The sequence below is a fragment of the Oculina patagonica genome, chromosome 4 (assembly GCF_052425735.1).
Source record: "Oculina patagonica isolate OP01 chromosome 4, crgOcupat, whole genome shotgun sequence".
NCBI classification, from domain to species: domain Eukaryota; kingdom Metazoa; phylum Cnidaria; class Anthozoa; order Scleractinia; family Oculinidae; genus Oculina; species Oculina patagonica.
In genome coordinates, this window is record NC_135761.1 from 25,165,295 (window position 1) to 25,180,897 (window position 15,603).

A 15,603-nucleotide genomic window follows, 5' to 3' on the forward strand; every position below is an offset into this window, starting at 1 on the left:
CGGCTTGCCGGGATAAGTCTTCGCGCGTGTTTTTAAATTAAATTTGAAGTTAATGGCATAAAATGTATAAATTCTAGACCCAAACAGTGCTATTTGACCAAAATTAGATCAAATTAGTTTTATCTGTAGGCTGGAAAATTTTTCTTTGAGCAACAGCTAATTAATTTGAAATTTCCGTAGGAATGATTATCCTAACTCACGAAACAACAAATTTAATTTCAATTTGGCGGCCAAAGACTGTTGAATTCCCCCATAAATGGACGTACTAAAGTTCTAAGAGCTTGCACATCAAAATAAAATAGGTTTGAAGAAGGCTAGCTTTGATTATTTAGTAAAAAGTCATATTTTTCTTCAATCATTTGGAGCTACATGGTTTTCCCACGCTGTTACACGCTTCAATGACGCTGTCTCAACTCGGGTAGAAGGGCTGTGAATTCTGCATGTAAAGGCGGACTATGTTTCATCCCTTTTAGCCGGGTAACTCGGTTAGCCGGGGCACCCTCCCTCCATGTAAACAGGCCCTAATATAGAGCCAGATTAGCAAAAGGCAATAAAACTATAATTAGATGTAGAAACTATAATTTGAAAGAGAACGATCTCAATGGCTGAACCTTACGAAGCCCTTGTAAGGACCTTATAAACATATAAACTGGCACGGTTATGACAGCATACACACCAAGACAAGTCTGAATTAGAAGATATCACTGATCATGAGCACATACAAAAGCCTCGCGTTTATCGTTTTCATTCGTTGTTTTTCCGGCTTTGCAGATTAGGGCGTATACATGTACATGTAAATCGTTTGGCTAATGTAAATGCGACATTGGATAAGTGTGTAAACATTTCAAGGATTCAAAACAACTGTCTTCCCGTTTTTCCCAGAAATCGTTCAAAGTTTTCGCGTCTGTTTTTGAGTATCGGATTACTCTTGGACTCATTTACAGCCGTGGATCGTCATCGTGGTAGTCAGTGAAGAAAATCCTAAACACAATTTAAAAAGACACGAAAAAACGTCAATACACAAGAAACGAAGGTGAGGTTTATTAATTGCATACAATATTAATGAAACAAAAAGAGACTCGCCATGCACATTATTCGTTCATACCGATTTGAGTACGTACCGAAGGAATTACGAACAATTCGTGATAAGTGCGATTGCCCCGGGGCTTAGTTTGCCTTGGTTTTGGAGTAGCTAAAGAAATTGCTGATAAAACAGTGCTGTTTTGGTTAACCTACATCGTTTTTACATCTCAATTTCTGTACAAGTCACTCGGTCAAGACTGTTCCAAGCACCTCACTTAAAACGAAAAGGAGTAATTACCAACTCCAAACGTAAATTCTCGCAGGATAGCCTGTAATACATGCTTGTGAATCTTGATAAAACTGTTCGGTTTTCGCACTGAAAATGACGGAAGCATACGCACAAGTCTAAGAATAAGTAAGGACTGTAGCTACATAAATGTGGCAAGCATAAGCATCGTGCATCATAAGATGAACGAGCATATTCATTACCGAATTTTGTCCTCTCCGGATCAGCCCGGAAACACTGCGGAAATAAACAAAGTCGAAGTAAGTGCAAAATAATAAGCAGCTTTGCCTTTCTTGTGTTCACTCTCTTGTAAATGTCGCTTCGATATGTCCCTGCACAAATGTCTCATCGTGTGTGCATACAGCTTATACGTTGCTTTGGTTCAGTCTTACTGAGGGAAACAAGGTAAACATCGAGTGTTCGCTCTTCCTTTGCTTCACAGTGCTTGTGCTCTACCATGTTCAACAAAATAAAGTTCTATTCTCATCATATTTCGTCTCATATTTTCTCTGTATCTTCGCTTATAGAATGTAAAACGGCATACTATACGGCATAAAGCTACATGTACAACAAACGGAAACTATCTTTAAAGCTCGAAAATCGAATTAGACTAATCTAACAAAATTGCTCAGTGAAATGTATGAGAAATTCATATCCTTTCTCCTAATTACCTTTACCCACTTGCTCTGAAAATCGGAAGAAAACCTTGTGTGTTGGAATATCTGGAAAATTAGAAAATGAATTTCATTTACTAGAAGCAAGGTTCTAAACCCAATAGTTAGTGACAAAGGATTGCAAACAAATCCGTGCCAAATTACATTTAAAACATGCAAATACCTTTCTAGTTTTCCAAGAAAACCATAAAGCACTCAAAAAGGTGAGCTTGTTTGCGTTCTTTAGAGTCAAATTTCTTGAGACTTGGCAAAAAAACAAACAAAAGCAATTTGTAACTGACTGTTGTTAATAAATTTACTCCAAGTGAGAATAAAACGAAGATAATCAAGCATAGCTCTTGGTTTTCCAAGAAAACCATAAAGCACTCAAATAGGTGAGCTTTTTTTCCGTCCTTTAGAGTCAAATTTCTTGAGCCTTAGCCAATAGAACCAAAAGCAATTAACAACTGACTGTTGTTTATAAATTTACCCCAAGTGAGAATAAAACGAAGATTATTAAAAACATAGCTCTTGGTTTTCCAAGAAAACCATACAGCACTCAAAAAGGTGAGCTTGTTTGCGTCCTTTAAAGTTAAATTTCTTAAGCCTAGGCCAAAAGTAATTTAAAACTGACTGTTGCTTATATATTTACCTCAAGTGAGAATAAAACGAAGATAATTAAGCATAGCTCTTGGTTTTCCAAGAAAACCAAATTAAAAGATTAGCTTGTTTGCGTCCTTTAGAGTCAAATTTCTTGAGCCTTGGCCAAAAGCAATTTAAAACTTACTGTTGCTTAGAAATTTACCCTAAGTGAGAATAAAACGAAGATAAAAGTGTAGATATTAGTCGTCATTTGTAATTTTTAATTAAATAATTGTATATATTCTATAACTTTTAGCTCATTTTTAATCAGGAAATGCGTCGCACATATTTAAAGCTTTAAAGCTTTGAAGAGTTTTATTCACTTTATTTTTTTTTATTTTATATTTATTTATTTTTTATTTTTTTATTTTTTATTTTCATTGTGGCTTACCTGTAAACTAGCTGGTGCGTTCCCGCAGATTTTGCTAACCATATCTGCGGGACGCATCGAAACCATAGCTAAGTGTAATGACCACATTAAACATTGTATTGTATTGTATTGTATTGTATTGTATTGTATTGTATTGTATTGTATTGTATTGTATTGTATTGTATTGTAAGATAATTATGCATAACTCTCTAAACATTTCAGTAGTTGCATGTAGTACTACAAGAAAATAAGTTATAAGATAATATGAATGATCGTAAGCATTTTTTGTACGTATAATATGAAGGTCCTAACGGGGAGGGGGGAGGAGGACATAAATCCCATTTAACTGCCCAAATGTTCCCCAAACCCATTTCACAGTCTATTAATTTCCCGATTTTCCCATTCCTAGGTACGGTTCTATTCTCTACTTGTTTATTTGTGATCCCAATCCCAATTCCCAGTGAAATCCAAGTTCCCATTATACCCCTCCAGGCCCCTCCAAATGTACCGATCGGTCCTTATTAGTACGTACGCGTCGAATGCCATCCTATAGTGACATACAGGTTTTTTTTAATTTACATGAACAAAAGACAAATTGGATCATTGAACAATGTTCCAAACACCACCTCAACAAACTGGGGTCCAGGGAACTCCAAATCAACAACCTGTTGGTTATCCACAAGGTCACGGCCCTCCTGCTCAGCCAGTCATGTACCAGATGCCTCCAGGTCAACAACAACCGGTATTTACCGGGCAGCCGGTCATGGGACAACAAGGACAGCCCATGCAGTACGTTGTCCCCGCTGGATATCCGGTCCAACCTGCTCAATCACAGGGTGCCCCTCCTGCTCAACCACCACAAGATGAGGACGTAACAACGATACGGCTCAATAAAGCTTACATAAAGAGCGGTTTGGGTTGCTCAAGGGTTTTGGAGTTTGTGAGTATCCTGAGAATCCGTTTGAAGGTAGTAAGGAGAATTAACTTATTAACGACTAAATTATTTATAGTGATCTAAATTATATGTAATTTACTTAAGGACTTAGAATTCTATTTTCATTTATTTTTTTCATTATTTATGTATTTACTTACTTACTTTTATTAGCATTACCTGCTAGATGCCTAACACGCTTCAAAATACCGAGGGTAAATCATTTCATTTTATTGATTGTAATCCTTATGATTAATTGAGGGAAGTATTTTACACCCGAGGCAGATTGAGTGCTTTGTTTTGGATATGTTACATCACTATTCTTCCATAATTTTCATGCAATCAAAAAAGTAAAGTTATTTGTGTAGTAGAATGCCCCTTAAACTTTGAGGAATTTTGTGACTATTTTTCTGGCGTTGACGAAATAAGAAAAGAAGAAAAAAAGGAAAGAGCATTATTCCGTGGAAAACGAAGATTTAATTATTTTTAATCGATAAGTATTAAACTTATAAATTAATAGATCAGTGCAAACTGAAATAGCCTAAAATGAATCATGATCCTAAAATATATATGAAGCATTTGTCTTTCTTATTCGATTGCAGTTTTACTTTAAAGCGATCCCCTGCTAATTCGTTTTTATCCCAATTTTATTCGCAGTGCACTCTGTTGATAGCTTGGTCCTGCGTTGTCGTGTATTCAAACAATGTGGCTGGATTGGATGACCGAGCTAATTTCTTCAGAGGAATCACCATATTTTGCTGGGTGATGGTGATTATCTTCCAAGTCGTTTTCTTGTCTACCATCAACTTAAACAAGAATTACTTTCGACAGCCTTCACACTGCACCTTGATTGTAAGTATTAAGCTCAGAGAGATGTAAACGCACTGGGTAAGAGATTGAGAAGGTGACGGTTGCATTAATGAGACGAAGTTATGCAAACGTTCAGACAAAATCGCTATAAACAGACTGATTTATACAGAAAACATAGGCCATAGACCTTTCTTTAGGGGCGGGAACCGGGAGTTAAAAGAACGAGATGCAGAAAGTCTTTCTTTCCATACATATTCAAGGACTACGTTTCTGTGATTACGTTATGTATTCAGCTATATATAAGGCCTGTGTTGAGTCTTCCTGAACATATTCACAGTTTATTTGTTATGTCGGCCAGTATAGGATATCAGTGCTGTTAAGCTGAATACGAGACTCGCACGAGGCCGGCAGTCAGATTGAGTTATCTTCTGAGCAGCACTCTAACGAAACTCGAGAAAAGTAGAAGTTTTTGTTGATAAAGGTATTTCTGGTGTTTTATACATTTTATATAAATTATGATGTAAGCTTGGTTGACTGTTGAGATAGATGGAGTAATCAGTAGCGCATTTGATGTACCTGATGTGGTGCTTAAAGAGACTCTTAAGAAGCAGTGGTCCGTGTTGAAGCTCCCCAGTCCTTGTTGATCCTTGTTCTAACGAATTTTTTTTCACAGGCATTGGGCATCCAAGCTGTATTGACGATACTGCTCATTGCATGTACAACGAACTTCACAATTCGCCTTATCGATTGGTACAAAATCGATGACATCACCAGCAGCACAAGTTTTAACAAAAACGTTGCGTTGATGTATTCTTCCGCGGTAAGCTGTTTTAATTGTAATTTTTGTCAGTCCCTGATCAAGGAATTAGTGTATTAATGAATTAATGTTTTAAGCGCTAGCTTGCTTACATTTTGGTCCTTCTCGTTTAATTTTCTTTAGCAATAGTGGTCGCCTTATGGTAAGTGTGCTGCTCTTCCTGGATCGAGTGGAGAGGTTCGGGTTTACGCCTCGGTAGGGATCACTGCGTCGTGTTCTTGGGCAAAAGACTCTATCTCCTGTATCTCCACTCAAATGTTTAAATGGGTACCTGAGAACTTACTGCTGGGGGTTACCCTAAGATGGACCTGCATCCCATCCCGGGAGGGGTAGAAATACTCCGAATGGTTCTGGCACAATGGGCCACTCGGATCGCGCAGCCTTTAACATTTGTTCCTTTCTCTAACAGATTTTTGGCCTACTGGCGAGCATGATTTTCTTGGACGACATTCGTCTTCTGTCGCATATGTACAGTCAACAAAGAGTGAAGGAAACTGCAGCTGCCGGCGTTGCTCAGCAACCAGGCCCGTATCCCCAGCAACAAGTTGGCCCGGTGGCTCAGCTGACACCACAACCTGGTCCCACTCAAATGTGACGAGTTTGTGAAAACAAGTGTGAAACATTATATCGTGTGTGCCAAGATGTTTCCACTATTTAAACTATAACTTTGTGTAGATTAGTTGCATGCAATGATGTAAGGCCAAATGAAGCAAATATAGAAAGGGACGTTGAGTAGGTAGAGCCTACATGAACTATTGAACAAACAGAACGTTGCTGAAGTTTAAGTTTCGTTCGTTGACTACCGTTTTCAGTCTCTATATATATAACGAGAGGTGAATATTGTAAGCACCAAAAGAAAAAGATGTCACTTACTAGAATAGGTCATTACAACAAAAACGACAAAAAAATGTGATGTTGGACATATTAAGCTAGAAACAGATGAAGACTACATGATGTGAGTGTGTGTTTTTACTAGGGTTTCAAAAGATAAGGTGTATGCATGTAGCTGGACTTTGTTTTCTCTACTTTGATTGTTCAATAAAAACAATTTTAAAGTGGCCACAAATTGGTTTTAGTAGTTCGCCATTTTCTTTTCGCCACTAGTCCGTTGACGTTATACAAGGTATTTCTGGTGTTTTATACATTTTATATAAATTATGATGTAAGCTTGGTTGACTGTTGAGATAGATGGAGTAATCAGTAGCGCATTTGATGTACCTGATGTGGTGCTTAAAGAGACTCTTAAGAAGCAGTGGTCCGTGTTGAAGCTCCCCAGTCCTTGTTGATCCTTGTTCTAACGAATTTTTTTTCACAGGCATTGGGCATCCAAGCTGTATTGACGATACTGCTCATTGCATGTACAACGAACTTCACAATTCGCCTTATCGATTGGTACAAAATCGATGACATCACCAGCAGCACAAGTTTTAACAAAAACGTTGCGTTGATGTATTCTTCCGCGGTAAGCTGTTTTAATTGTAATTTTTGTCAGTCCCTGATCAAGGAATTAGTGTATTAATGAATTAATGTTTTAAGCGCTAGCTTGCTTACATTTTGGTCCTTCTCGTTTAATTTTCTTTAGCAATAGTGGTCGCCTTATGGTAAGTGTGCTGCTCTTCCTGGATCGAGTGGAGAGGTTCGGGTTTACGCCTCGGTAGGGATCACTGCGTCGTGTTCTTGGGCAAAAGACTCTATCTCCTGTATCTCCACTCAAATGTTTAAATGGGTACCTGAGAACTTACTGCTGGGGGTTACCCTAAGATGGACCTGCATCCCATCCCGGGAGGGGTAGAAATACTCCGAATGGTTCTGGCACAATGGGCCACTCGGATCGCGCAGCCTTTAACATTTGTTCCTTTCTCTAACAGATTTTTGGCCTACTGGCGAGCATGATTTTCTTGGACGACATTCGTCTTCTGTCGCATATGTACAGTCAACAAAGAGTGAAGGAAACTGCAGCTGCCGGCGTTGCTCAGCAACCAGGCCCGTATCCCCAGCAACAAGTTGGCCCGGTGGCTCAGCTGACACCACAACCTGGTCCCACTCAAATGTGACGAGTTTGTGAAAACAAGTGTGAAACATTATATCGTGTGTGCCAAGATGTTTCCACTATTTAAACTATAACTTTGTGTAGATTAGTTGCATGCAATGATGTAAGGCCAAATGAAGCAAATATAGAAAGGGACGTTGAGTAGGTAGAGCCTACATGAACTATTGAACAAACAGAACGTTGCTGAAGTTTAAGTTTCGTTCGTTGACTACCGTTTTCAGTCTCTATATATATAACGAGAGGTGAATATTGTAAGCACCAAAAGAAAAAGATGTCACTTACTAGAATAGGTCATTACAACAAAAACGACAAAAAAATGTGATGTTGGACATATTAAGCTAGAAACAGATGAAGACTACATGATGTGAGTGTGTGTTTTTACTAGGGTTTCAAAAGATAAGGTGTATGCATGTAGCTGGACTTTGTTTTCTCTACTTTGATTGTTCAATAAAAACAATTTTAAAGTGGCCACAAATTGGTTTTAGTAGTTCGCCATTTTCTTTTCGCCACTAGTCCGTTGACGTTATACATCAGAGTGTAGCTGGGCAAGTGTTAGGTAATTTGTTTTTGACTCAAATGATGGCATATAACAGACTGATAACATTACGCAATCGAGGTTCCCCTTTGTGCAAGAAATTTGCAGTTAAGTTACTTGATAAACTGACTTAAAACTTCTGTGTCGGGCCGATTATAATAAGTTAACATACAGCTAATTCAAGAAAGGTTGTCAGAAAGAAGCATAAAAGTGCACGCGGCAAGACGTAGTATGGGTAGCAGAAAAGAGCTACTGCACGTGTTAAATACTTACGATAATGACTGACAAACGCAAATTTGCACTGAGGTTTTCTTTCTCTTCAGACTTTGGTAACAAGATACTTTTAGCCATGCAGAATTTTAGAAGAATATAATAAACTCAAAGACATGCGACAATAAAATTAAAGTCCCGACAGGAAAATCAAATTCTTCACGTGCAAAAATGCAAACTTGTACATTTCGTCTAGACCAATATGCAAAATTCCAGTGAATACCCAGACCACCTTTTGGTCTTGTCAAGTGCACTTTTTGCCAGCATAGGTACGATATCGATACACGTACATCTAAAAGAAGATGACCACAATACGAAAAGTGTCTGTGCATGTTATAAGCCAAAGTGAAGATTCGAAAAACGTAGCTGCCTTACAAGCACGAATTACTTTAGCTCCTCTGTAAAAGGCTAGGGTAAGGCTGCATGTATCGCGCTAATTTGTTTGCAATAGCATTATTATTCTCAATACCACTTTTGTTCCAAGTTCAGCCTCAAAACTTCCTCTATACTATCTATTCATAGCTATTCATGTTGCAGCTTTGTTGCTATGAAAGGCTTCTTGGAAGAATCGGGAAATTCTTCGCCAAAATTGTTCATTCTTTGGTACTGTTTGCAGAGCACAAATTATGCTAGTTTCTCCGGCTGAAAAAAAGAGCGAAGACAAAATACCAAGAAATACTCAGTAACTTGGATACGACTTACAAAACACGATTCCGTACGCACAGCGGACCTATGATTACAAGTGGCACTTAACGCGATTATAAAGTCCATTAACCGGCCTGCAAACATTCAACGGGTTCCTGCTTTTCCGAGAAAATCATTGGGTTTGTTAGCGTCCTCGGTGAGGAGAGAACACCATTGCTAGTGGGCTTGGCAAGGGAAACCGAAGCAAGAAAACAGTCTTTTAAAATCTCTCCCGCCGGCATTTTATCAAGAACAAATAGTTCTTTTGGACTAGCGCGCGAACAATTTATTCACTTCCACGAGACATCTCGAAGGTAAGAGATAAACAACTTTGAATGTAAGCATCTGAAAATGGGCCATAGCATATTTTAAAGACGTTCGCCGCTTAATTACACAATCATTTCAATTTATGTATAATATATAGTAATTTATAGTCAATAGATAGTGGTTACTCCTGCTTTACACAACCTGATTCGAACGAATACAACAAGGGATTCCATTTCATTTCACACCCTTCTTTCTGAGAAGGTCACTCGGTCATCACTGTGGGCTTGAAAACAGTAAGCGAACTGAATAATTGGAAAATCCCAATACCCTTTTGTTTTCAGTGCAAATCTCGTACTGTTTGGGTAATAGTGGAGAAGACTTCACGTTCAATTGTCGCTTTCACAAGATTATTACTCATTCCCTAATTCAAAAGAGACGTTTCGAAGGTCTGTTTACTACGTAGTTTCCGAGAAATTGACTTTGCCAAAGGTACATACGACTGCTGTACACCAATGCAACTAAACATCAACTAAGAAAGCCAAGTCAGTTTAGAAAGCAATAAAGTCTACAATTGTCATATTTGCCATGTATGCTTATAAAGGGCAACATTGCGTTTTATTGTGGGGGGATAGGCTTGTCGGCAATGGCTTTATTTCAGGACCAAGGAGTAAGGAACATGCTACATTTTCCATGTTGACTTAAGTTTAATAATGTGGATCAAAAAACACCAAATCCCTAATATTTGGGGACGAAAAAGCATGGTCGATCACTTCTGTTCAGGTAGTAAGTCGAAATGAAACCTTTTCAGTGGCTCAACAAAACGGCGAGTAACTAAGGTTAAGCTAGGTTTCCATCGCCACCATACACTGTTTATAGCTTTTTCCGAGAAGATACTTTGCGTCTTAGCTTGTATTCTACACAGAAAACAAAATGCAGTAATCTCCATTAAGCGCAAAAAACTGCACTAAGTGGTCCGTGGAAATTATCTTTCCGAGAAGCGAACAGTTTTCCAAGAGCAAATCAAGAAAAAAATATGATCCTCAAAAAAATTGTCCATAACTATTCGGGCATAATTTTGAAGCCACATGCACACGGAGGTTGTTGTGTTTATTATATTTCAAATATGTATACACAAGGCCGCTCATTTTAGGAGATCTTTTCCAAGCTGTGAAATGTCATAGTCGTTTTGTCGGCGCTTAATATATTGCTAGTCTGTTCAGTTTTTATTTAATTTAACATTTACTCGGGATGAAAACTATACGGCGTGTGAACGTAAAACGGAAATTGTGACAACTGGGTAATATCACATGGGGGATATCATCTGGTACTCCCCAGTTTTGACTGCGTCACGTGGCGTGTTTAAACCAATAACTCGTGAGAAATTAAAATATATTGATGGATTCACTTTATTTATTATCAACAGACTGAGTCTGACAATGATATAAAGTGATATCAAAATATAACAACAACTGTTTGTATTTTGTGTTGTGCACAAGGCACACAGTGTATCTTCTCGGAATAGCCTTTATCATGATGCATTGAGATTGCCAGTGGCTCAGTACTGAGTATTTCAGAAACTTTCTGCCACATCCCCCTCCACCCGACTCGAAGGGATGCAAGTACATTTTTACAGGCTTATTATCTACATTGAACGAGGGAAAGATTTCTCTCTTCCCCTGGAAAGGCTTCCACACTGTTAATTAACCGTGCTTGAAAGTAACCAAAGTAAATAAACAAGAATTCCATTTGTGCGTACATATACCTTTTCTTTCCTCTCCTTCAGCGACGAAGCAGGCACCAAAGGTATGGCATGCGAGAGGAACCATAAGAGAGCGCTTTTGTTACTTTTCAATGTACAATGTTTAGCAGTTTTAACAGGGTAATGATGACAGTTTAAAAACTGTCATCATTACCCTGTTTACTTGAACAGATAAACGCTACCTTAAGTCAACATGAACCAAGCTTCTGGAATCCAGACTTCCCCTGGTCAATTTCAGCCAGGGTTTACCCAGGCCCCTCCTGGCCAGACACCACAGGGACAGCCTGTGCAATATTATGCTCAACCTGGACAACAGGTCCAACCGGTTCAAACTGCAGGACAACAGGTTCTACTGGTTCAGGCTGGTCGGCCTCAAAATAAAGCTAGGCCGACAACACCCATCACTACTGCGTACTGGAAAGGCGCTTTGGATGCAGACAGAATAGCTGAGTTTGTGAGTATTGTTTGATTTTGCATTTACAAACATTATTCAATCTACATCCGATTTTAGAAAATTCAGGTGACTGATTTAGTTTGCAGTGACTTTACTTCTCTGTGCACGCTGCATGGGTACATATATACAGGTATTTTGTGTTTACTCCACATAACCTCTTATGTGGAATAAGCGAATTTGTGATATACAATGCAAAATAAATAACAGCCTTGAATTATCTACGTTGCACAATCAGAAAAACTACCAATCGAATCGGCTCATCTTCTTGACTGTTTCTTGTTAGCCAGTGCACAGCCGTCCCGCTCCGCTCAAAAAGCGGAACGGCTGTACACAGGCTATTTCTTGTTCACTGCGACACGTAACACAAAAGCTAAAAACAGCTAGGGTTTGAGACTGCGTAATTTATGGATAAAAAAATGTTTATACGCTCGCTTTCTGAAAGTCTGGACACAACCACAGACAATATTTAAATTTATACTGAATTTTTTTTACAATTTTTTATCTGCTGTTGTAGCTATTCCTGATGGCCGCTTGGATCTGTATCGCCATGTATACTGACCGCCAATCGTTCAAAGAGGACGGCAGAGCAAACTTCTTCAAGGGAATCGCAGTGTTTTGCTGGTTGATGGTCGCTGCATTTGAAGTAGCATTTGTTTTCTTCTTCGACAAAATCAAGCAGTTCTTCTCGCAACTCACACACTTTACAATAATCGTAAGTATACTTGATGTGCAGACACAGTATTGAACTGTGAAGGTGAATGAGCAGAAAAAAACCCTGATGACAGCATAGGATTTTATTACGAGGCCACTCGCACTCTGCGATTTTGTTTTCCTGCCCAAAATATTGACATTAAAGGAGTTCTGCTACAATTTTTTAAGTCATTTCTCTGCAGCACAGAAATACTTTCAAATTTCACTGAACACCCAAAATTTTGTAAAGATAGTCAAGATTGAGAAACACCAATGAAGTGTACCGTGACTGGGAACGACCATGACTGAGCGCTGTCCGCAACGTTTTACCGTTAGTTCCACCGGTTTAATGAATCCTTGCCTCTCTAAAATTGATTCATGATCAGGCCCTGGGGATCATGATTGTCGCTCCAGATTCCTCATTGCTCACAAAATTACGCTCCTACTTGGAATGCTCGCAAAATTTTCGCGAATGCTCGTTTGCTCGTGCTCGCATATTTTTGCAAGTGCTCCCATGCTCGGTTTTGAGTGGAGGTGCTTTTTTGAAAAGTGCCTGTTGCTCGCAAGGTTAACTTTTGTCAATGCTCGTGCTCGCAACGTTCGAAAAACACTGTGCTCGCATGCTCGCAAAGACCGTTTGATCGATACCCCTTTTGTTGTTTAATTTCTCTTTTTTTACAGTGTCTTGTGGTGCAGATCATATTGACGATATTGCTGATCGCTTGCACAGGAATGCTAATGCCTCTTGCGCATGAGAACACCAAGTTGTACGACTACCTGAACGAGAAGGGAAAATCTACCCTCGTTACCCTGTACCTGGCACTGGTAATTTAAATGCTTATTATTTATACCTGTTGAGATAGGATAAACAAAAAATAAAAAGTTGGTAGCTGTTTATGAAAACTGAAATGAGTATAATCTCGAGCATTATCATTCTCAGTCACTGTTAGATGAATTTCTGTGAACGAAGATTGCCAAGACTGTAACCAAAGGGAATGCCCGTAATCCTCTTCGCTCCTCGTGAGGCATGGGGCTTCCACCAGAACTCTCTCTATTCTTCGTTATCTGTTCGGCCTCATCTCATGCCTTCCCGATGTTATTTACCAGCTCTTTCACCACTGTACGTCGCCACGACTGTTTTGGTCTTCATTTTTTTCCTTTTCTACTGAGGATTCTATCCCTTGGCCATTCTAAAGGTGTTCCCTCTCTCCTTCCTCGTGCTATGACGAATCAGAATGCCCGTATAGCACGCATGGCCCGTGTGAATCAACAACTCTGTTCTGATCTGTTCCTAGCAAGGTTGTATGATTTCCATTTAGATATGAATGCAATTAGTCCCAACTTTGATGTTCAATGTAGCCAACTCTGACCGTATATATTTTTCGTTGTTTCACACCAAAAAGAAAAACAAAAACATCAACAACAACAACAACAACAACAACAACAAAGAACGTGTCCATAAACGACTGAACCGGGAAACAATTTCCGCGACGACAAAACGTTTGTTATCCTAATTTTTAGTAGCTTGGGAAGATAAAAACTGCTTTTGCCGGCAGCACTCCGAGTATAAAGGGTGTTGTAGTTGTTTTTGACATGGTTACTGAGAAATTCCCTCAGAAGATTTGTTTCGCCAAAAGAGTGAAGTATCATTCCCTAGGCGAATAGAAAGAGCGGAGGCAATATCCCTCACTTAGGGCGTGGGCGTCAGTCTGTCTACAATCAATCAATCATCAATCAAAACTTTATTTAACGAGGGTGACACGTAATAGTTTTTCAACTAAAAAAATTATTAGTTTTTGAACTTGTAAATTTTCAACTGCGTTTCCCTCTTTAAAGTTGAGAGGTGATTGGAGAGCAACTACGTTGGGGACCTGTTCGCCAATCACCCCTATTGCTGTTGCAAATTCTCTAAGCAATGAAATAACCGGACTTACCACGCTTAAAGCGAGCCTTGTCTATGTCATCTAAGAAAATTGGTTAACTTTACCACTCGGTGGCGGATCTAGGGGAGGGGCCCGTTTTTAGGCGAAATAGAGGGCCTTAGGGCCGAATTTTTCTTGCGAGAGAGTGGGCCCTTCTCTTATTGCAGGGTCTGGATGATCGGGGCCCCCACTTAACTTAAGGTCTGGATCCGATACTGCCCCAATCCCCCCCCCCCCCCCCTCATCCCCCAACCTCATGCAACTTCCATGTCCTGACCAATAACTTTCCTTCTTATCAGATCTTTGGCGTTTACGTCTGCCTTTGTTTTCTGGACGACATTCGGCATTTGTACAAGATGATTGGTACACAAAAGGCAGAGGAGCAAGCTCGCATCACTGAGCAAGCGGCTCAGCAACCAGGCACTGGCCAGCAGCAACAGATTGGCGCGGTCGCCAAGCCTATCCCGCCTCAGACTGGGCTCGACTCGCAGATGTGAGGCAAAGTATAGCACCTCGAGACTATCTCAGTGTATATACCAACATCTTAGCGTTACTAATTGGCAGTAAAATAGGTTACGGTGTGTTTGTTGTATTTTACACGACCTCGAGTAACTGTAGCGAAACGTCTGAGAAAGGCTAGAGTAACTGAAAATTAGCCCGATTAGATAACCATGTACTCTTTTTTTGCTAACTACTTCTGTGACCAACGCACGGTAGGCAGTGTAGTATTAAATCATATTATACTTTAAAGTTTTGTAGCGAGGTACATTTACACTAAAAAGTCGGTAAAGCAAATGGGGTTTGCTTAGAGAGGAGTTATAAGACATGTATGGTCAAAACATGTTATGTAACTCACTTTAACCAAAACATATAGCTAGCGCCAAAAGCGTCAAGTCAAGTATTTGAGAATAGCGTATCTGGTAGACCAGTCAGGCGATATGAACAAGATGTGTAACTGTAGTTGTGTCAATAAATAATTAAAATCTCAACATTATAATGAAGTATGGTTTGTTTAGTTGTGACCGCTTGAAGGGACAGCAAGAAGGAGGGGACATTGGAAGTGTTGAACCGGCACCGCACTCCGCAAAAGCAAATATCGCAATACCCCCGAAAAACAACGGAATACCAGTGTAATTGTAAGCCTGTTAAGATGGCGGATTCGTTTAAGCGAGGGCAAAAACGAGGCAAAAACGGGCGATGGGGTCGTGAAAACAATGACACGACTTTTAACTGGTTGTTAATTAAAACAATCAAATTGTAGATAAGAGAAGTTGTAACTGAAATATTTGTAATGTGCACGCTCTTACGTATAAACGACCAGTGAAGTAATATTAAGTAACTCTATAGTAAGAGGGGAAAAATGACGCTGATTAAGAGGGTCATTTATACTCTGGTGTTTTGGCGGTTTAGCCAATTTTGAGTGTCGGTTTGCGGGTACAT

General features: G+C 39.4%; 1 protein-coding gene and 1 long non-coding RNA gene across 2 annotated transcripts; both read left to right on the plus strand.

Moving 5' to 3' along the window:
- Window positions 1-3,519: 3,519 nt before the first annotated feature.
- On the plus strand, window positions 3,520-15,164 carry LOC144648258 (uncharacterized). The gene is made up of 8 exons (XM_078507877.1): window positions 3,520-3,914; window positions 4,563-4,757; window positions 5,389-5,535; window positions 5,942-6,125; window positions 11,286-11,551; window positions 12,066-12,263; window positions 12,923-13,066; window positions 14,463-15,164. Exons 1-8 carry the CDS (start codon window positions 3,585-3,587, stop codon window positions 14,658-14,660), a joined length of 1,662 nt encoding a protein of 553 aa, XP_078364003.1. The 5' UTR covers window positions 3,520-3,584; the 3' UTR covers window positions 14,661-15,164.
- LOC144649924 (uncharacterized) lies at window positions 6,668-8,049 on the plus strand. The gene is made up of 2 exons (XR_013569979.1): window positions 6,668-6,994; window positions 7,401-8,049. It is a non-coding gene; the product is annotated as an uncharacterized LOC144649924 (long non-coding RNA).
- Window positions 15,165-15,603: the final 439 nt, after the last annotated feature.